Source organism: Aspergillus udagawae (genome assembly GCF_001078395.1).
Source record: "Aspergillus udagawae IFM 46973 DNA, scaffold_5, whole genome shotgun sequence".
In the NCBI taxonomy this organism is placed as follows: domain Eukaryota; kingdom Fungi; phylum Ascomycota; class Eurotiomycetes; order Eurotiales; family Aspergillaceae; genus Aspergillus; species Aspergillus udagawae.
Genome location: NW_025091268.1, coordinates 735,610 through 757,067, shown reverse-complemented (window position 1 = coordinate 757,067; position 21,458 = coordinate 735,610). Strand labels below are relative to the sequence as shown.

General features: G+C 51.5%; 8 protein-coding genes across 8 annotated transcripts; 4 read left to right on the top strand and 4 right to left on the bottom strand.

Moving 5' to 3' along the window:
* Positions 1–187: 187 nt before the first annotated feature.
* Aud_007078 (CoA-acylating methylmalonate-semialdehyde dehydrogenase) lies at positions 188–2,136 on the top strand (the record flags this gene model as incomplete). The annotated part of the gene is made up of 3 exons (XM_043291971.1): positions 188–941; positions 1,015–1,652; positions 1,720–2,136. The coding sequence occupies 3 exons, from the start codon at positions 188–190 to the stop codon at positions 2,134–2,136; spliced, it is 1,809 nt and encodes a 602-aa protein (XP_043147906.1).
* Positions 2,137–2,908: 772 nt separating this feature from the next.
* Aud_007077 (uncharacterized protein) lies at positions 2,909–3,811 on the bottom strand (the record flags this gene model as incomplete). Its single annotated transcript, XM_043291970.1, has 4 exons — positions 2,909–3,031; positions 3,097–3,552; positions 3,654–3,695; positions 3,758–3,811. 4 exons carry the CDS (start codon positions 3,809–3,811, stop codon positions 2,909–2,911), a joined length of 675 nt encoding a protein of 224 aa, XP_043147905.1.
* Positions 3,812–4,606: 795 nt separating this feature from the next.
* Positions 4,607–6,183, top strand: Aud_007076 (dynactin subunit 2; the record flags this gene model as incomplete). Its single annotated transcript, XM_043291969.1, has 3 exons — positions 4,607–4,645; positions 4,717–4,776; positions 4,849–6,183. 3 exons carry the CDS (start codon positions 4,607–4,609, stop codon positions 6,181–6,183), a joined length of 1,434 nt encoding a protein of 477 aa, XP_043147904.1.
* A 199-nt stretch (positions 6,184–6,382) lies between these two features.
* Positions 6,383–8,203, bottom strand: Aud_007075 (dolichyl-P-Man:Man(7)GlcNAc(2)-PP-dolichol alpha-1,6-mannosyltransferase; the record flags this gene model as incomplete). Its single annotated transcript, XM_043291968.1, has 3 exons — positions 6,383–7,785; positions 7,849–8,124; positions 8,188–8,203. 3 exons carry the CDS (start codon positions 8,201–8,203, stop codon positions 6,383–6,385), a joined length of 1,695 nt encoding a protein of 564 aa, XP_043147903.1.
* A 1,682-nt stretch (positions 8,204–9,885) lies between these two features.
* On the bottom strand, positions 9,886–12,247 carry creB (ubiquitin C-terminal hydrolase CreB; the record flags this gene model as incomplete). Its single annotated transcript, XM_043291967.1, has 3 exons — positions 9,886–11,989; positions 12,080–12,093; positions 12,167–12,247. The coding sequence occupies 3 exons, from the start codon at positions 12,245–12,247 to the stop codon at positions 9,886–9,888; spliced, it is 2,199 nt and encodes a 732-aa protein (XP_043147902.1).
* A 4,047-nt stretch (positions 12,248–16,294) lies between these two features.
* On the top strand, positions 16,295–18,173 carry Aud_007073 (histidine--tRNA ligase; the record flags this gene model as incomplete). Its single annotated transcript, XM_043291966.1, has 2 exons — positions 16,295–17,788; positions 17,853–18,173. 2 exons carry the CDS (start codon positions 16,295–16,297, stop codon positions 18,171–18,173), a joined length of 1,815 nt encoding a protein of 604 aa, XP_043147901.1.
* A 320-nt stretch (positions 18,174–18,493) lies between these two features.
* Positions 18,494–20,770, bottom strand: Aud_007072 (putative ubiquinone biosynthesis monooxgenase (Coq6); the record flags this gene model as incomplete). The annotated part of the gene is made up of 3 exons (XM_043291965.1): positions 18,494–19,857; positions 19,935–20,204; positions 20,716–20,770. The coding sequence occupies 3 exons, from the start codon at positions 20,768–20,770 to the stop codon at positions 18,494–18,496; spliced, it is 1,689 nt and encodes a 562-aa protein (XP_043147900.1).
* A 216-nt stretch (positions 20,771–20,986) lies between these two features.
* Positions 20,987–21,380, top strand: Aud_007071 (uncharacterized protein; the record flags this gene model as incomplete). The annotated part of the gene is made up of 2 exons (XM_043291964.1): positions 20,987–21,211; positions 21,264–21,380. The coding sequence occupies 2 exons, from the start codon at positions 20,987–20,989 to the stop codon at positions 21,378–21,380; spliced, it is 342 nt and encodes a 113-aa protein (XP_043147899.1).
* Positions 21,381–21,458: the final 78 nt, after the last annotated feature.

Genomic DNA, 21,458 nt, shown 5'->3' with positions numbered 1-21,458 from the left:
CCGGAGTCGGGTGCAACACAAACAGCTGCTCCCTTCCTTGGACTTTCCACTTATATCCTGCTCTATCCCCCCCACGAAGCTCTCTTGTAACCTTTTGATTTTCATTCAACCACAGACTCCAGTTTCGCACGCTTTCCATCTCCTACCCTTCCCTACCCTCACCCACCCTCGCCCTTCTTGAATCGTCATGGCCGCCAGTCGGTCCTTTGCTCGTTCTCTCCCCGCTCTCCGCGCTGCTTCTCCCCGCACGGCCGTAGCCACCATCTCTTCCGCCAGGATAGCAGCTTCATCCGCAGCGCGGTCGCTGGCGACTTCCTCAGGCTCTTCTTCTTCAGTATTGGCTTCTCAGCGCGCCTCTGCATCAATGCCGGCATCATCATCGTCCTTTGTTGCTACCCGCAGACTACACGCCACTGCGCAGCAGCTCGCCCCCGCAACCACTTCCGCGGCTACGACCGCCACCGAATACCCGACGGATCACACGCAGATCGCCAACCCCATCGATACCACCAACTTTATTGATAACAATTTTGTGTCTTCCAAGGCCACCACATGGATTGACCTGTATGATCCCGCTACCAACAATCTCGTCACCCGCGTGCCTCAGAGCACCGATGCGGAGCTGCGTGCCGCCGTTGCCTCCGCTCAACAGGCGTTCCCTGCCTGGCGGGCAACCAGTGTTATGGCCAAACAGCAGATTATGTTCAAGTTTGTCAACCTCATCCGTGCAAACTGGGACCGTCTCGCAGCGTCCATCACCCTCGAGCAGGGTAAGACCTTTGCCGACGCCAAGGGTGACGTTCTTCGCGGTCTTCAAGTTGCAGAGACCGCTTGTGGCATCACCACCCAATTGACCGGTGAAGTCCTGGAAGTCGCCAAGGATATGGAGACTAGAAGCTACAGGGAGCCCCTGGGAGTCGTTGCAGCCATTTGCCCTTTCAGTAAGCCCTTGCCTTTTACCGCTTGTCTGGTGGATACCCCGTCCTTTCTCCATGACTAACCGCTCCGCCCCAGATTTCCCCGCAATGATCCCTCTTTGGTGCATTCCTATCGCTACGATTACTGGTAACTGCATAATCCTGAAGCCTTCGGAGCGGGACCCCGGAGCTGCTATGATCCTGGCGGAGCTGGCTCGGGAGGCCGGCTTTCCTCCAGGTGTGATCAACATCGTCCATGGCTCTGCCAAGACCGTTGACTTCATCCTCGACGAGCCAGCCATTAAAGCCATCAGCTTCGTTGGTAGCAACCGCGCGGGTGAATACATCTACACCCGGGGCTCTGCCAATGGCAAGCGTGTTCAGGCCAACCTGGGTGCGAAGAACCATGCCGCGGTGCTGCCCGACTGCAACAAGAACCACACCCTGAACGCCATCGTCGGTGCTGCCTTTGGTGCTGCTGGACAACGGTGCATGGCCCTGAGCACGGTCGTCATGGTCGGTGAAACCAAAGAATGGCTTCCCGAAATGGCAGAGCGAGCCAAGGCCCTCAACGTCAACGGCGGTTTCGAAGAGGGTGCCGATGTCGGCCCTGTCATTAGCCCCGAGAGCAAGAAGCGCATTGAAGACTTGATTGCCAGTGCCGAACAGGAGGGTGCCACGATCCTTCTGGACGGCAGGGGCTACAAGCCTGAGAAGTATCCTAACGGCAACTTTGTAAGCTCAACATTCCTCTCATCGAACTCATTTTCGTTTCGCCTCCACTAACCCATTGCCCGCGTAGGTCGGCCCAACTATCATCACTAACGTGACCCCCGACATGAAATGCTACAAGGAGGAAATTTTCGGCCCCGTCCTCGTCTGCCTTAACGTCCCCACTCTGGACGACGCCATTGATCTCATCAACAAGAACGAGTATGGTAACGGAGCCGCCGTCTTCACTTGCTCCGGCTCGACCGCCTCGCGCTTCCAGAAGGACATTGAAGCCGGCCAGGTCGGCATCAACGTCCCCATCCCCGTCCCTCTGCCCATGTTCTCCTTCACCGGCAACAAGAAGAGTATCGCCGGTGGCGGTGCGAACACCTTCTACGGCAAGCCCGGCCTGCAATTCTACACCCAGCAGAAGACCGTGACCAGCCTGTGGCGCAGCGAAGATGCCATTAGCACTAAGGCCCATGTTGTGATGCCCACGCATTCATGAAAGCACGTCACAGCCTGGAGAAACAAGAAAAAAAGCAATATATAGCAGGGAAAGACCAAAATTGCAAAACCTAATATTCGATATACCTTTTGATGACATGCACGCCTCTGATTTCCGCGTCTTTCGGGAATAAATTGACATCTTTTTCTGCATGGTTCCACGAGCATAGGGCCTTTGTTCTCGATTAGCTTCCGAGACTTACGTATCACTTGTTGCTGGACAAATGGGAAATTGTACTGAGCTTTGGCTTATGAGATCATGTGTCAATGAAGTCAGCTGCACGATTATCGTCCCACCATATATAGTAGGTAGGTACTTAGGTCAGATACCTCCATCTAGTCGCTGCATACTTAAAGAGGCTGCGCTCAGGCAGTTTTGGTTGGCTGAAGGAAAATCAAATGTGTAGCCTGCAAGAGACGAAAGGTCAATTTATTTAGTCCCTATCTATGCGTAGATAGCTCCGCCTTCTTTCGTCACCTGCCTTTGGTGTGTACGCCAGGTCCCCGAGGCTTAAAGCAACTTACGAAATCGGTTGGACAGAACTCCAACAGGCGAAAACTACATGGATACAGAGCAGGGGACTGTGGACACGTAGTCAATTCTATAACTAACAATAGGTCAATAGGATTGGGGGTTTGACCAAAGGCCGCTGCCCATAACGTGACATTTCGTAGTTGCAAACACAACTAGTCCTCCTGACCCTCGGATAGGGTCTACAGTCAATACCTATTCGATGATGCTATCATACATGGTTTAGTAAAGAGGACAAGGTTTACGCATCCAGCCTCTTGACATAGGTATAAACAAGACGAGCCATCTTGAACTGGCCATCCTTGGCGACAACCACACGGCGAGTGTGGTAACGCTGTCCGTTGATTGTCTCAAAGCCCCAGATCTATATGAAGGTTAGTATCTGTCGCCAATCTCCGGCAAATTGTTTACCAAGGAAAGTATACGAACCTGTTCTGCGGTCCAGCCGTATCCAGCGTCCTGGTTAACGACGAAGCTCTGCAGGAAGAGACCTTCGCCTTCACCATACTCCTCGCCCTCATTGTCCACGAGGAAGCCCTCGCACGGGCTACCATCTATGAGGATCTCGCCCCGCAGGAACTGCTTCACTTTGGGGTCATCGATCTTGGTGTTGATATCGACGGCAGGGCGGACTTTGCCATCATCGCCCTTGGAGCCGCGGATCAGCCGCGACCGTCCCATGAGCTTGCCAAAAATGTGGTCGGTGTGCTCGCGCTCTACCCAATCGGTTTGGCGCTTCTCGCTAGTGCCCTTGAGCCCCCCTGTCAGGACCTGATCGATATCGACGTGCATGAGCTTCGCATCTTGCGAGTCGGAATACTCCTTGATAATTAGGGTGACAGTGGCCAATGAGATAGCTTTGCGAGTGACCCAGCCAACACCTTGCTAAACGAGGATACCAGTAAGCATGGAATGACAATGAATCGATCAGAAATAGGTTATGCAATTAAGCTCAAGAGACCAGGGAATATGGTTTCATGACATACAAATGTGAGAATAGGATCGGAGGGGTCCGAGATGTTTTTCTCCTAGGTGGATCATCTGTGGTCAGCAAGATGCGAAATAGAACTTGAGCGCAACCATCCCATACCATCGTCCACTCTCCAGTGAGGTTCTTGATAGTGACGTCTGCGGGGGCGGCCATGATGGATGATGAGGGGTAGTAAATGACAGATGATAGGATAGGGATGGATTCGAAGCGATTGCAGATATGGAGGGAAGGGAAAAATGATGTCTTTTGACACTTGAAAGAGGGAGAGGAATGGGATTAAAATAAGGGCGTCCGGGGGAAGTGGTCACAATGACTTTCATGTGCCTGTCTGGGCATTCCTCTCCACAACTCCCCGTAAAGGAACCCTTCCCGTCTCGTTGCTTCCCCCACTCATCACCGAGGCTGACACGTGCAAGACTGAAGTCCATACTACTGCACGATCTGTCTTGATCATGATTATTACTGGCGCAGACTGCACAAACTGTTGGCATAACCCTGTCATCTCACTGATCCAGTGACAGCGGCCGGGGTTTGTTACTGTTAGACTCATTGCGACTACATAAGGTAGTATCTGAATTACTATTTGTTGATATTTGATGCGTGTATTGAGAGTACAGCAGCTTTAGCCTAAGTCAAGTTCTATAGCAAAATATAGTCCATCTCAGATCTCATGCCTGACGCAAATGTTCCGTCTACCCCTCTAGTGTTTGGTATGACGCAGTAACCACTATCATATGAAAATGTGGAATCAATAAAAGGTGGGGAGTTGTTATGGATGGTACCTGATAGTTCAGGCCGCAAGGGGTGGATACCCCTTTCACGTGCCAAGGCGGAGGTATCGAAAGCCGGAGTAAATATACACGCAAACTAAACTCAGGGTTAACAACAATAACATCATCGTCTATTCAAATTTGTACAATAGGCAGATTGCCATTGCATGCTTGCGGCATGTCATTTAACAAGAAATATGCCGGTCTTCCTGACCTAGTAAGTTGCCGAGTCTCGCCCCACTCGTGTCAACGTCCTTGGGCCTCAATTAACAATGCGTGTCGCGTTAGGATCCAGCTCCCGATATCTATGAAACCCCAGACCTGACCGATGATGCATCCACACTTCCCGTTAGTTTCCCGCCAATTTAACGCAAGGTTATACTCCCATGACTTAATAATCTAACGTACAAAAACTTGAAGACTGCAACGATTCGCACCGCCTCCGACGCGGATGATGACGCCGGCTCAAACTCCGACATTGACCGACAAGGAGTCGATGTGGACGACGCGCGTGCTCATTTCCTGGGGGCTACTGTAGACGCCCGCGATGTCAACTTCTCCGATAGCATTGCTCTCAAACGAAAGGCATACAGAAGCAAAAGCCGTCGACGACGGAGAGGTCCTGATGGGATAGAGGAAGTGGGTGATACCAGCGACACAGAGGAAGAGAGCGTCGAGAGGAAGCTGGCTCGTCTGCGTAGGGAAGTTGAGGAATTGAAGGATGAGATGGCCTCACGACAAACAATAGTGAAATCCACCGAGGAACCTGTCGAAGCGCTCGACGACGGTGTGCTGGAACTGAGCCGGGCGCTGGACAACCTTCATGGATCTTCTCGAAATGCGTCAGGACCGCACTCCGCTGCTACAGTGCTGTCCCAGAAGCTCGTGTCGACTTCTCCCCGAGGTGCTGCAGGCGAATCGAACGGAACTGACGAGACGATTGCGACAGACGATGCAGGGACTCCGTCGTCCGCTGGCGTTCTGGCACATGCTGCAGCCTTTGACGGCCGGTTAGCATTGATTGAAGCCGCCGTGGGCATCTCCAGCTCCTCCAATCCTTTTGTTTCTGACGGCATCTCGGAGCCGGCACTTCAGCCCGTCCTACCGGCCCTGGACCACCTCACTTCCCGACTAAGCACACTTACAAATATCCTTGTCGGTCCAACCCCCGCATCAGCCGTACCAACTACTGGGTCCGCTCCACCATCGACAACATTCACAACCACCCACCTCGAGGCCCTATCAAGCCGTGTCCGAAGACTAACCGCGGACACGGAGGCACTGGCTTCGGCGCGGAAACGCGCGGTCGACGCCGCCAAAGCCGCTCAGAACGCCCGCATCGCGACCGCCACGATAGAGCACACCTCCGACATGTCGGCGTCATCCTCGTCGGCCACCGAAATCGACCAAGCAGCTACTCAGCGCGACGAACAAGCCACGAAGATCCAAGCCCTCTACGCTACCCTCCCTACTATCCAGTCCCTTCATCCTATTCTACCCAGCGTGCTCGAGCGGTTACGTTCCCTCCGTGCCATCCACGCGGGGGCCGCGCAGGCAGCGGATTCACTCAATGAGCTCGAGAAGAGACATGCGGAGATGACGCGGGAGATCGAGCAATGGCGTGAAGGGTTGAAGGTGGTCGAGGCGAAGATGGGCCAGAGTGAGGCAGCAATGAAGAGCAACATTGAGTTAGTCGAGCCATGGGTCCGCGACCTGGAAAAGAGACTGGAACGGCTGGAAAGCCATGAGGATTGAAGAGAGAAACCAACACTATACCCAGGCCTGCTTTTAAAACACTTGTAATAACGGTAGTAAGAACGCTGACTTATCGCTGGTGTGACTTACGCATGCAGTGATATCCAATTACTTGATTCTGGTGTAACTTTTTGGCTCTTTGGTTCATATAGCCTACCCAACAAGATAGAAAACAAACATACACTGCCAATAACCAATATCACCTAATCCGACGCAGGATCTTGATCTTAGGCTCCATCCTCAACTCCGCCCACCAGCCACGCGTGACATGTTTCCGAGCATAATCCCTAACCATCGCCCAGTACTGAGCACCCTCGGGACCAAGCATGAGGCCGAAAACCCGCTCCTCCAGCTGCCCAGTGGCTCCATCGCCAGGACGCAGGACACTCAGCCCTGCGAATCCATGGATCGTCTCGACCTCCTCCCAGCTTTGAGGCCGGCCCGATGCAGTCCGGACTTTCTTCTCTTCACTCGGCTCAATGAGCACGTAGTCGAACCGTTTCCAGAAGGGAGGGAAAGCCTTGGCGGTCTCATCTTCTGTCTTGTCGTATCGCCAGACTGAACCCGAACCCGCGCTCTCGAGGGCGGTCAGCTCGCTGTTTTGGGGAAGGGGCATCTCCAGGAATCTGGTGACGCCTGTCTGGCAGGCGAGGTTGCCGAGGTAGACGTTGATGACGGGTTTGGTGTTGTTGGCGCGGTTGTGGAGGGTGTTGAGGGCGCGAGCGCCAGGATAGTTTGCCGATGAGGCGGGCAGGAGGACAAAGTTTGAGAGGAAGAATGAAGCGGCAGTTGAGGCTATTAGCGCGAGGGAGAGCAGACGGTAGATGATGGATTTTGTGCGGTGCGTCCAGATGTAGGAAGCGCCTTGGGCAGCGGCGGCAGTTAGGGGTGGGATTGTGTATGCGATGAAACGCCATTCCTTGTGCGGTTGAGCGCTGTAGATGGCAACAAAGACAAGGGATGGGATGATGATGTACGCTGCGGAAGAGCGGGTGGATGGATGCGTGAGGGCGAAGGGGAGAGCGAGTAGATAGGTCAAGGGGTTCAGCAGCAGGCGCGGGATGGCGCTACTGAAATAAAAGTGCCACGGGTGCGTTCCCCATGCGGAGGCTTGCCCTGCGATGACATTGAACTTGAAGGCAGCGAGCTCTGGCCACAACGGGAACTGCTGCCAGAAGAACGAATCCACCAGCACGGTGATGGCCAGTCCAACCACAAGGCCCAGAGCTCCGGCCGGGATGATCTCCTGGACGATTCGGATACAACCAGTACCAAAGAGAAACAGTGTATGCGCAGCCAAAAATAGGGCCAACTCGGATCGGAAAATGATGCCAGCGATCGTCAACAGGAACAACGCCACTCGGCATCTCTTTCTGTAGACATCGGGAGCTACAGGTTCCGGGAGAAGAGCTCGCATTGCCAATGTAGTAATGCCAAAGGCGAACATGTTGGAGAGAGTCCTCGAGGCATAGTAGATGATATGGAACTGGCTCGCTTGGAACAGCAGATACCAAACGGCCGTAGTCTTTCCGAATGCTCGCCGTACACCGAGCGCGAACAATATCAGCGACACAGCATTGAACAGGCCTAGGATACTTCGCGCTATATGAGGATAACATCAGCTGCTAGACTCGCTAATCAAAGCGCAAGCTAGGGCGCGCGTACCGAGTGTTTGCTTATCAATATTCTCATTCAACCAGATGAACGGCTGCGACAGCCCAGACAAAACAACAGCTCCGACAAAGGTTCGAGGCACCGCTCCTGGAAACGTGGAATGATCATAATGTGCTAGGATACCAGAGACATCACTCGTAGGAATGCCATATTTCAGAATATCATGCACAGCCTGTATATGGAACGACTCCTCCACCTTGGTGTAGGGAGCAACGAGCAGGTGGAGACAAACAAGGACCGGAAGCGACACGATCAACAACAGAAACACTAAACGAGATCATCAGCAATTAGTGAGTTGCATATCGAGCATAGCAATTGGATCATTCCTACCAACATTACTCCCCATTGTGCAGCAGCAAGAAGGTTAGACATAAACCCCGTTACCTCAAGGCCAAGTGAAGGCATTCCAGCAGAGCTCCCCTTCTTCCCCACACGTCAGCGAACATCGACCGCCGAGCCAAGTCATCTCCGCCTCGACCTGTATCATCACAGTCCGACTCCGACCTTCCACACTCTCCCTCTCACCACGCGCAAGCGTATAGAACAGTCGCAAAGATGTTCCTCTTCGGCCTCGGAAGGCTCGTCTACGGTACGCACAGGCTCTTATCCCATACAGCCACAGTCAACTAACACCAGCGCAGTATGCTGTCTATTAATCAACGCCGTAGCCATCCTCTCTGAAGACCGATTCCTGGCAAGAAGTACGCTATCTCCCTTCCTCTATCCCGTCCTCTACTCTTTATTTCTACGCGCTTTCCAAAGCCTCACCAATACAATACCGATACTGAGACTAACCAACTGCCGTAGTTGGATGGGGCCGCACACAGACAGACCCTGCCTTCGGCGCGGCATACGACAGCACAAGTGTCAAGGCCAAATCCGTGAATCTGATCGCTAGTGTCCGGACCGTGATGCGAAGTAAGCCACTCCGATTCTGCCGTTCCCTCCTGCCTGTTTTGTTTCTTCTTTCGACCGGGAGTCGGGCTATATGAGGCTGAGCTGACCGTTATCGATTTGGTTGCAGTACCCCTAATCGTGATCAATACAACGATAATCATCTACGAGCTAATTCTTGGGTGAATGTTGCGCTTGCATAACCTTGTTTTCACCTTATAGAAATACTCGGATAATAGTCTCGTCTCACTGGTTCTTCAAATCACGGGTTCTTCACACGCATGATCGGCCTGTCTCTACGCGGTGAAATGGGTACAAAAAGCTGGAGCTTACCGTATAAGATGAGTGAGCTATGCGCTGAACGAAGTTGAGAAAAAGGATACCTCGTCAGTGATTGTTCGACCACGAGATCTCGAGTCACAAATTGTATGAATGACAGATGATATGATTGATTCCCAGCAAGTTGTCCTTTAGTTACTCCTTCCTAGATTCATGCGACAATTGTATATTCATCATTGATGTTCTCAATCGTAGATGCATCTACTCACTTTAAATTGCTACATAGATCTCTTAAAAACCGCAACAGATAAATCTCGACTGTTCTATGGCAATAAAAAAAAGACAGGTCCTATAACAAAGTACCTGCCGGACTTAGAAGACAATATTCACCTTGTAGATCCACAACCCACATGTCCCAAGAGAACACTGACTTTTCGAAAGCCGTATGAATATTCTCATGACCATGAAGTACATGTTACCTGTACACCGTTCCCGTGCCACCTGAAAAGAGTAAAAAGAGTCCGCTGAACGCCCCATGTACGCCACTGTGTGACCCGGGCATGGGTATCACAACATCGACCATATGGAAAAGCAGATAGACACATAGATGCGTGAAATGTAAAGAGATCATCGAAGGAAAGAAAAATAAGACAAGATCGGCCTCTGAAATCGCAGCTACTTTGACAGCAAACTGTGCCGTAGGTGTCATCTCGCCGCAGATCATAGATACCGGTACCGAAGGGGAAAATATGATGATACATCAAGCAAAAATATGTACGGTAACCATCCGGGTATTATGTGCAAAACTATGCAAGTCCGTTGAAATGTCAATGTCGACCTTCGAGATAATGGCCGCTATGAGAGAATGCTGAACGACTTCTTTCTGAGGCTGAAACTTCTCCACTTTCCATGACCGGTACGTTCATGTTTGGAGTCTTTGTGGTTCACTTGCTCATCCTCTTTTATCGTAGGCTTGCCGAGCTGGGGTGAATTTAAGGGCTGGTCGTGATTTGGAGGCGATTGTTGTTGTTGCTGTTGTTGCTGTTGTTGCTCGGATGTCGGCCCACTTCGCGAAAGGGTTGGATGCTCGGGGATAGGCACAGGTGGTAGATCCGACGACACACTCCGCGTCTCTTTGTCTTTGCCGAGTCTGTGGCTCAAGCTTTTGCTGCCCCGTTTCAGTCGGCTCAGACCACCACCTTGTTTCTCCTTCCCGTTTTCAGGGCTAAGGCGACGGTCCTCCTCGGCCTTGGACGCTTTGCTCATTTCTAGAGCAGCCTTTAGCTCGGCCTCCTCACGGCGTTGGTTTTCCTTCAATTTTGCTTCCTGTTCCTTGCGGCGCAACTTTTCAGCCTTTTCTCTTTCCTTCTCAGCCGCCTTTCGTTCCTTTTCTTCCCGGGCTCGTTCCTTCTTGGCCTGCGCATCATTCTTTGGTGGGATTGCGGCTGTGGCTACCTTCTCGGGAATGGGAGGAACTTGAGGGATCGGAGAAAGCGGACTGAAAGGAGTGCTCTCGGGATCCCCATGCTCGTGGTGAGTAGAAAGTTGAGGCGCGGTAGGGGCTCGCCTGAGGCCGTTCGATTGGAGGTTGTCTTCATGAGAAGGGATCTGAGAAGCGCTGTGAACGTGGGCCAAAGGCGACTGAGGGAACCCATTCTGTTTCAAGATAGTGTCATTTGGGTCGGTAGCGGCCAGGTTCGAGTCCATATTTTCTTGTTCCTGTTCCTTCAAGACAGCCTCAAGGGTGGTCTCTTGGTAGAAAAGAACGTAAGCACATGCTAGACCGGGCTTATCGCCAAAAAAGTTTTTGACATAGTTCTTGTCCACCGGCTCAACCATCTCGTCGTCGAAAAGGAGCCATCCTCGATCTTCAGTCTTGATGATTGCAACATAGTGTCCGTGATAAGGCCCGCCACCAATATGTACCACAACCGCATACAGCTCATAGAGGCGATCGGGATCTTCGGCATCATCGGTTGTATTGAACAAACGGAGATGGTATGGATAAACAACTCTATGAAACAGTTTCTGAAGTCTTTGAAGGTCCTCGGTGTATTTGAACCGTTTCAGGTGCAATGCTAGGATGCGCGGCAAGCGTTTAATTTTCATCCTCTTTTCAGCCTCTTGAAGACCACCGCAGTTGTCACAGTGAAATTTGTTTCGTTCGCAGAGCATCTCCTCCGCGGAAAATTTCCTCAAGCAAGATGTAACCGATGAATGTTGCTCCAAATCCACGGAAAGGTCTAAAAATACTTCGTCACGCTGAGACACCTTTTCGCATGTAAGACACTGCGTTTCCGATGTCAAGAGTCCCTCGAATAGTTCGTGAACCCAACGAGTAGTATTGGGGGTTTTCGACCCGGAACTAGATGATTGATCCCCGGAGTCAGCAGTCTCTGGCGCAGGAAGGCTTTTCTCCATGAGAGGCTGCTTAGAAGCCTCGGCTTCGACGTTAGCGACAACTTCGTTGAGCAGTAGGTTCAGAAATTCATGCGCATCTTGATGCATGGCCGTCCGGAACATTTCGTGGTCTCGCCTGAGGACCTCCAAGAACTGTTGCGGACGAACAATGCCGATGCGGGACTGACTCCCAACGACGGACTCGAAAATGTCCTTCAAAGATGTAAAGAGTGACTCAGACATGCCGTAGCTCGCGGCGTTGTTCTGTGTTTCCAGGAGAGGGAGGGTCTGCAGTGCCATCTTCTTCTTATATTCCGGCGAGTCTTTGTCCTCGGGCTTCTGCTGCGGATTTGGCGGCATGCCAGGTCGTTGAGCATTGGCGGCTTTCTGCTTCTCAGCTTGAGCTTCCGCTTCCAGGTGCGCATTCGGGTTCGGATAACGGAGACTCTTCGCTAACACTGCTTCCAAGCTCTCTATCGGCGTCCTCGTAGGGTAGTTGATTACCGCTTCGCGAAAAGGAACCGAGTAATAAAGACATTGCAGTATCGAATTACAATAGCTGTCGAGATAAAAGTCTTAGCAGTGTTTCTTTCCATAGTCTTTCTTATCCTTCTAGGGCGACTCGATCTTAATGCGCGAGATGACTTACCAGGTATTTCCATACTAAAGCAGGAGGAAATGTCAGCAAACTGAGAACTGAGCGCACAGTAGAACAGCAATACGACGGTACACTTACATTCTCCATGCCATAGAACTTGTCGCTTCCATCCTCCCTGATTGGGCCCATGTCCAGCAGTCTCTTTTCTAGAGGCGTCATCGGGGGAAGTTGTGGTTCTTTCTTTGCGGGAACCGCTCCGAGCGAAGGCGCAGTAGATCCCTAGGCATAAGGTGACAAATCAGCAATGACCAAAACGCCAAGGATGAAGAAACAATGAAGATAAAGATAGAGTGTCTTTCTCTTGCTTCCTTAAAGCTGACAAAAAGACAGACATAGCGCCAGTATGGCAAAAGGGAAGCCATCCGGCCTAGAAAACCAGACAAGTAGGAACAGAAACAGATGAAAGGACATACCCCATTATTACGGAAACTCCTCAGGAACGACCCCATGCTTGTCACAAAGTATCTCTATTCGCAGTATCTGGCTTCATCTGGTGCCTTCAGCTGGAAAGGAAGCTGATGCCAGCAATGCTGGACGTGTGCGGAGTTCGTCGCAGGGAACGCGCGAGGGATGAGGATGCGGTAGAATAAGCGGGTAGTGACCGAACAAGAAACAGTTGGCGACCAAAGAAGAAGCAGGAGATATGGGGGAATTCCAGAGACTTGCAGTCAACAGATAAGTTCAAAGAACTCACAACCTGGAGAAGGGAAAAAGGAGTGGAAATTCGAGGGGGGAAGAGAGAGAGAGAGAGAGAGGATTGCGGCGGATCGTCGTTGAACGGTAGCGGAAGAGAGAGGCGGGACTACCCCATATGTTGAGAGGAATACAGCGATTGAGAGTGGCTTCCACGAAGGTTGTGGAGAGTGAGAAAAACGAATTGAGGCGACAGGTTGACAGCAAGACCTCGTTGGGAAGGAGATGAGTACAGAAATCAGAGAGTGGATAGGAGGATGGGAGAGGTAGAGAGAACGAGTGGGCAGGCGGTTATCTGAGAGCAGACGAGGCTAGCACCGAGAAGACGTCGACGAAGCACTGACCTACCTTCGTTTCTCCATACAAACGGGAGTTAATAAGACCGAACAATGATTAATCTCCGGACTGGGAGACATACTAGACGGCTAGTTAGCCCACTGCTAGTCGTTTAGTTATGACGGAGAGAGTAAACGGCGGGTCTGAGCGAGTTTTGGGGGGCGAATGAACCGTTTTGGGCCAGTGGATGCTCTCGTCGTTGGTGGGCTGGAGTCAGACGTTTCTCTGTGTCTACATGGTAAGTATGGTTCTCTAGAGTCCGCAAAATCATAAAACTGTTATCTTTATGTACAAGAGTCATTATTCTAAATTTTGAATGTTCCTTTTCCATACAATATGATCCGATCAGGGTATACCCAAAGAGACTGTCATCATGGAGAGAACTCTTGTCAATACCTCCATGCCCTCCATGGGACGGAGTATGTTATCACAATACCAGTGACAGTAAGGTACGGACGGGTAGGTATCTGTAACTAAGTGGGTTACCCGAAGCTGTAAGGTATCCTTCTGCCTTTCTTACAGATTGGAGAGGTACCTTCGATACTACTTTAATTGCCATCAGATTATTCTAACCATTCAATAGTTATGTGGAAAACTGGACATAAGTCGATAGGTTCCTTAGGATCAATCACCAAGGATCAAGGAACCCACTGTAATGCTATGGAATCTCCGAGTCAGTCGACCCACTGTGTCCGAACTGCTGCCTTGGATGTTCATCTGCAGAGTACAACCTGAAATGATTGATACAGGAGAATCGGATAAATTCAAGCCAAGCGTACCTACATGGAGATGTACATGAAGTGACTACATCACTCTTGAGAACCAGTCTGACCTCGAATATATCACTAAGAATAGCAGAGACCAGAGTCCGATGCCATGGCGTACATGTCACTGTATCTTGAAACGCCACCTTCAAACCTGGTCTTCGCTAGACAAGATATTCTGATTTGATGCCAGCCCATTGGCAATGGCTTAGCTGGCCTTACCTTGTGTTACGGTCGCACAGTCAGCGGACCGAGTTCCTGGGGGCTTAGGACAAGTGATCCTCCATTGACACAGATATGTAAGTCAATCTCTCAGGGTCGGATCATCTTCCGCTTGGACTTCGGAGTCTGACCACTCGTGATTCTCTACTCTGTATCAGCGATCAAGGCCTGCATCGCTGACTTTGAGTTCTTGGATTGCTAATAGTAATGCTGCGGTGAAATACAGCATGAACCCTTACCAGTCTGAGCTCAGTGACCCTCTTGGCACTCCTTGTCGTACTAATAGGGTGCTGACAGCCTGAGACTTAAGGCCATAATTCGATAGACTTCGTCCTATTATTATTGTTGAGATGTTGAATTACTGCTCAAATAGTCGCCTTGGAACATTTTACCCCACATATGGACTGAATCTGTCTCGACCCTCGAAAAATGAGGGAGAGGACGTAAGGTACTGTATCGTATGTATCAAGGTAATCCAGCTACCGAACCACGTGGAAACACAAGGATGATAAGACAATTCCGGTTATGCACTAAACCAATCGTCAAATTTAATCAACCCCACATTGTTCGATAACCCGTACTTTAACTGTTCTATGATACTAGGCAATACATGAAATGCACAATGCTGTATGTTTTGCTGCGGTACGAAACTCAAAAGGTATCTGAATAGGCTGAATCTAGTCTTAAGGTAACTACGCTGCAAAGTTGTTAGGTACTTTGAAGCTAGTTCTAGAAAACACCCTGGAATAATAATTGTACCCATTACCTTGAGCATTCTTAAAAGAATAAGAGCGACCAACCCGCTGTTGAGTGTCGCGAGCCAGCCATAACTTGCTTCTTGAGTGGCAGGTTGGCAGCGGCTGGTTAAATCTAGAAACAGTCAGAATTCCCGACCAGGGGCCGAGTCCTACGTACTGGGGCCCAAGGACCAACATCCGCAGTGACATCCAATGGGACCTGGGGAAGGGCTCATAGCAGAGGACGAATGAAAATGCTGGCTTGCATTTGGTTTTCTGGGCCATGTGCCACCCCCTCGCGTGGGGTTAGGCTTTGAGCCAATCATAGTATACATAGTGTGGGGGCGTAAATACCTCATTGTTCTTGGATTTACTGGTACAGGGAAGATCTCGGTATGCATTTCAAGACTGGTCCTGAACTTGGTCCATATGTTCAGCCTGGTACTTTAGTCATAGAGATAATATTGCGAATTCAACAGCAAGTACAGAGTAGGCTAGGCCGTCAGGATGATACTCTTTTTTAATTGCCCAGAATCATTCTTGATTGTGCGACCGGCTAAACTTGCAGCAGATAACTGTGCTTATGGTGTATTTTCACACAACATGAACAATGCCACTTGGATTATAATAAGCAGCTCCGTCAAGGACTTTGACATGTCTCACGTCAAGGACATGTAGATCGACGATCGTACGGATGACATCTACCCCACTTCCTTGAAGCTCGATTTACGGAAACTATGGGGTAGTCTCAAACCTTCAGAACATGTACCTGGGTTGTGGAATTGGACTATCTGTGATGCTTCTGTATTTTCCTGTTCCATGATGCCTGTCAGTCGGGATTTACCCCAGTGCTCTGGCAGGGAGGGCTTCAAAAGCATACTATACCTTCAGGATGTACACCGCTGGTAAATATAGGTTATCAGAAGGGCTCCTGGAGCGAAGTAACTGGATTTTCTTGGGCGACTAAGTAAGCGCTCAGTCGAGATTGAGTAGAGCCTGTCGAGAACCTAAGCTCTCCTTGTGTTGGTTCATCACTGCGCAGTGTACACTGCATTTGTCGATCTTGATTACTGGGTTAACTGGGTTCGGCTTGCATATAACGGAGTCTTTTCGCTCGGGTTGCTGAGTGCCCAAAGCTTCCCTCGGTACTCATCTTGTCTTGAATAAGCTCTTCATAGAACGATAATAGAGCAGTGTCCCTTCCCCAGTAGCAAGTCTTACAGAGGTACATCGGAGAGTGACAGAGCCACACGTGACTTGCCCTAAGCGGAAGCCCTGAATCCCTGTTTGAGGGCCGGACACGGAGAAACTTGCTCTTTCAAGCAACTCTTCAGAAAAAGTAGGAGGAACTGAGTCAGAAACAACATCAGGTCATCAGATTGGCCAGAGATAAATAGAGGCTCATCGATTTATCGTCTACCAGCCGGCTCTGCTTCACCATTTGAATCCCTTGGATGAAGCTCACCTTTCAATCGGGCTTTTTGCGCTTTGCACGACAAGCAATTGTTGATCCCATTGTCGTTGTACCTGTCCGTCGGGCCCTTCCCAGCGCAGCGGCCGTCCGCCCAACAACCCTCACTCTCTCCTCCAGCGACCCCACCATCCCCCACTACCGCCACTCTTCTTCCCTCACCCTCAGATCTTCGCGCCTGGCAGACACGATGCCCAAGGATAACAAGAATTCCTTCAACCTCAAGACGCCCAAGGGCACCAAGGACTGGTCCGGGTCCGATGCACTCCTCCGCGACCGGATCTTCTCGACCATCGCCGACGTCTTCAAGCGGCACGGCGGCACGGCGCTCGACACACCCGTCTTCGAGCTGCGTGAGATCCTGGCGGGAAAATATGGCGAGGATTCGAAGCTTATCTACGATCTTCAGGATCAGGGCGGCGAGATCTGCTCCCTCCGCTACGATCTGACCGTCCCCTTTGCCCGCTGGCTCGCCATGAACCCCGACGTGCGCAGCATCAAGCGCTACCACATTGCCAAGGTCTATCGCCGTGATCAGCCTGCTGTGAGCAAGGGCCGCATGCGCGAGTTCTACCAATGCGATTTTGATATCGCCGGTGCTTTTGATCCTATGGTTCCCGATGCTGAGATTCTGCGGATCGTGACAGAAGTGTTTGAAGAGCTTGGATGGCAGGGTCGTTATACTATCAAGGTCAACCACCGGAAGATCCTGGACGGTGTTTTCGAAGTCTGCGGTGTGCCACCAGAGAAGATCCGTCCTATCTCCAGCGCCGTAGACAAGTTGGATAAAATGTCCTGGGCCGATGTGCGGAAGGAAATGGTCGAGGAGAAGGGACTGGATGGTAAGGTAGCCGACCTGATTGAGAAGTACGTGGCTGGGAAGGGCACTCGGGATCTCCTCGAGTCTCTATGGAAGGACGAGTCTTTGATCGCGAACGCGTCGGCTAAGGCTGGTCTGGAGGAGATGGGATTGCTCATGGACTACCTCGAGGCCTTCGGATGTCTCGACAAGATCTCGTTTGACATGTCGCTGGCTCGGGGCCTGGACTACTACACCGGAGTGATTTACGAGGTTGTTACTGAAGGTTCTGCGCCCGCCGTCTCGTCCTCAGCCCCCGAAGCACAGAAGCTCCAGAAGTCCGGAAAGAAGGACAAGTCCAAGAGCGGGAACCTTGAAGATGAGGACAGATCAAACGACCCCACACTAGGTGTTGGCAGTGTTGCCGCGGGTGGCCGCTATGACAACCTCGTTGGCATGTTCTTGCCCAAGGCTCAGATTCCTTGTGTTGGTGTCTCATTCGGAGTTGACCGTATCTTCTCCATCACCAAGGCCAGACTCGAGCGGGAAAAGAGCACCGCGGCACTGCGCAGCAGCGAAGTCGATGTCTTTGTCATGGCCTTTGGTGGAAAGGGCTTCACCGGTATGCTCAAGGAACGTATGGATGTATGCCAGAAACTCTGGAACGCCGGGATCAAGGTAAGCCAATCCACGATTGCCTTACACAGTAAAAGCAGAAAGACAGCTGACCATTCCCATGTAGGCTGAATTCTCATACAAGATCAAGCCCAAGCTGCCCCAACAATTCAAGGCCGCCGAACAGGGAGGCGTCCCCTTCGCCGTCATCCTGGGCGAGGACGAGCTCGCCGCCGGCCAGGTTCGTATTAAGGAATTGGGTCTCGAGGAAGGTCATCCCGAGAAGGAAGGTGTCCTGGTCGACCTGGCCGCCCTCACCGACGAAGTCAAGGCCAGACTGGCCAAGAAACAGAGCCAGACGTCAGCTAAGGCGGATATTTCTGGGGTAACGCAACAGCTCGAGGCCGTCAAGGTTGAAGCTCCGAAGACGGAGGATGCGGGGGTTTAAGCAGGGGATGCGTCGCATATAGCAGGCTATTCACATAAAAAGGACCCTATAGAAAACGAGAAAGCAGGACCGAGAAGTACCTGCGAGATTCCAAAATACCCGGTTTAGATCGCAGTCGAATTTGGAGCATGACATGCAAAAGTTTATTAATATTTCATTTTCTTGTTCCGTGTATTTGCGTTCCCAACCCTCATAGTGTACATGTGGAGTATCGTAAGCTAAAGGATTCTGTCTCTGTCAAAAATCTAACATACAGACGAACAACAATGGATAATAGAAGTGAGAGGGAGAGGCGTGGGGATGCTAAGGCCGAGGCAGTCTCAGCCCTGCGCATTTTTCATCAAGAAATTCTTGACAAACGGTAAGCGGTCAATGACATCGAGACCGAAACTCCGAGCCCACGTAACCGGCCCATGGCCAGGAACATTATACAGCTTGTGCAGGACATCGCAAGCAGCGCCGATCTTGGCGTTAGTGGCGTATCGCTCTGCTGTATACCGTTCCAGAGTCAGGATATCGCCGACGTCCATCCCGTGGTTGACGGCGTACTCGATCGTCTTGGAGAGGGAGGCCACGTCCCCGAGACCGAGGTTGAGACCCTGTCCGGCCAGCGGGTGGATGACGTGGGCCGCGTCACCAACCAGAGCTACTCGGGGCGAGATGTAGGTCGACGCGTGGCGAAAGCGCAGCGGGAAGGAGGCCACGCTGCCTTCTTGTACTCCGTTGACCATAGGCGGAATGTGGGATGGCTGAGGGGTATGTTGCAGGCGCCATGTGAGTTCGTCTTCGTGGGGGTTCTCGGCATCTGCGATTGAGTTTGCTGGGCGTTCCATGGTTATCATGTACTTGAGATCGGCCATGGAAAGACGGAAGGCAGCGTTCACCATGGCGATGAAAGCTCTAGGTGACAGAGACTTGAGGTAGGCTGCATTTTCAACCGAGGTGGACCACACTAGAGTGGCGGTGTTGTTGGGAAGAGGGAGCAGAGCAATGGGACCCCCTAGGGAGGGCAGGAAACGCTGGTAGGCGGTTCTGGTGCCGATGGGAAATGTAGGCGAAACTGGATCCGACAGAGACAGGGTGGCTACTACGCCATGCCTATCGTAGTCCCACCCATCCGTCGTGATGCCGGCAAACCGACGAACGGGGCTGTTAATACCGTCGGCACCGACCAAGAGCCTGGCAGCGATGCGCGACGGCGCCTCGGATTGTCCCGCGGGTCCAGTAGGAGAGAGTGACAGAACCGGCCAAGCCGACAGATTAGGCCCACTGGAGTAGTCAACGCCATTCTCTATCGACGAAACCGTTGTGTTTGAGAAGATCGACAGGTTCTCTTCGCCTGATGCTTCAATACGTGATACCAGTCCGCGGACGAGGTTCGCATTCTCCGTCATCGTCGCTATAGTGGGGAGATCCTCAAAGGGAGATGTTTCCATGGACCAGTCGAATGATATGCGCGATCCTGTCTCTCCGTCCCATACCTGCATCTCCTGGTACTCTTGAGCACGACTCGTATCGACATGATCCCACGCACCAATTCTCTGGAGGAACGACACAGATGATGGTGTCAGACTGCTGACTCGGTTGGAGAACTGGTGCGGTTCGAGCTTCCACGAGCGGACTTTGCTTAGATCCTGTGTCTCAATAAGAGCCACCTTGAGTTTTGAAGTGGCTGGAGAAGCTCCTGTATGAGGTTAGTATCGCCAAGTCGCCGAATACTAACTCAATTGCGCGAATCGAGGGCGAAGAAGGATGCCATACTGAGAGCGGCCAACAGCCCCAGGCCCGCAGGACCACCTCCGACACAAACTACATCGTAGATCTCAGGTACAGAGGAGGGTTGAGTTGCGAATCTCCTGCGTGTGACTGTCCCCGATCGACAAGAGGGACAGATATAGGGCCGAAGGGCCGACCGAGAAAGAGGGCGCATGATGAGCGTAAGCGTACGGAGTACAATTTGAAAGTCGATCAGATCATCTCGTTTCGGTGATGGCGCTGAGCCGGTTGACGGAGATGCAAACGCAACAAACACTGTCCGGTATTATTAGCATAACATGATGAGCATCATGCCATCAAGCATATTATTCTTCACGGCCAAATGCTGGCTGATAGAGAGGTATAGCTCTGTCACACAGCTGCATTAACACCATATCAATTGTCTTGCAGTCATCTCCTGTCCAATGCTGGATGCTCAATCCGGACGTCCCAGAATACAACCGCCTATGGAGATCACCTTAGTCGGCCCCGAGGGACCAGCTCCCAACGAATAAGCATCAATGTAACCAGACATGATCTCTAACCGTCCTATCATTTCTTCATCAATTCACTGCCACACCCGAAGCAGGACGCGGTGCTGCGGCAGACTGCAACTCCGCCACCACGACGAGTCTCCTTTCGGACTAAGCCGTACAACTTCCTTCATTCGAACCCTACTGCAGCTGAATGATCGTTACAGAGTCTGGTCCGATGCCACAATAAGCACTGAAACGCTGTCCCATTGCCACTGAGATGCATGATCCGCATTGCGAACGCACTGTAATACCATTTCCCTTGTTGACCGGGAAGTACTTGTAGAAGGCGGCTGAGACGAGGTCCATCACGAGAGATATATTGTGCCGATATCTCGTGAACGACTACTGTAACTGGCAGATGATCTCCGTTAAACTATAACGCCTCGATTGACTAACTCAATTATGCCTGTTGATTCGCTTCTTTGCTCCTAGCATCTTCGTATTTCTGCTCAGTTAGCCTTGAGATCAAGATCACCAGTAGAGGGGTAGTGCCACCACACACTACACCTCCGTCGTCAACAAATGGCATCTACATCAACGTCAACATCGACTGCCACCTCCAAATCAAGCACTACGGCCACAGCCCCAACACCATCCACCCTCCATCTCAGCGCCAACTTTGCAGGCGCGCATTCCAAGTCCCATGCGGGAAACTCCAATGCCGTGGGATACGACCATGAGATCTATCTCCAGTTAACGGTGGGCGAAAAAGCGAAAGAGAAGACGCCGAATCAGGTATTCCGAGAGGTGTGTGGTTGTGGTTGATCAAGGAGGAGCAATGCGACTGACATTGTTGCAGGAGCGAGCCCGAAGACGCACGACGAGGGCTTTGGATCCAGCTATTTTAGATCCGCAGGGCGATCCGAGTCCGATTGACTTTGAATGCGCCGAGGTTCAGTCGAAGAGAGACTGGTAGATTGGTGTGTGTCTGGCCTCACGATATATAGAGTCCTACCCGGCGTGCAGGAACTGACCTGGATGTGTATGTATTGAT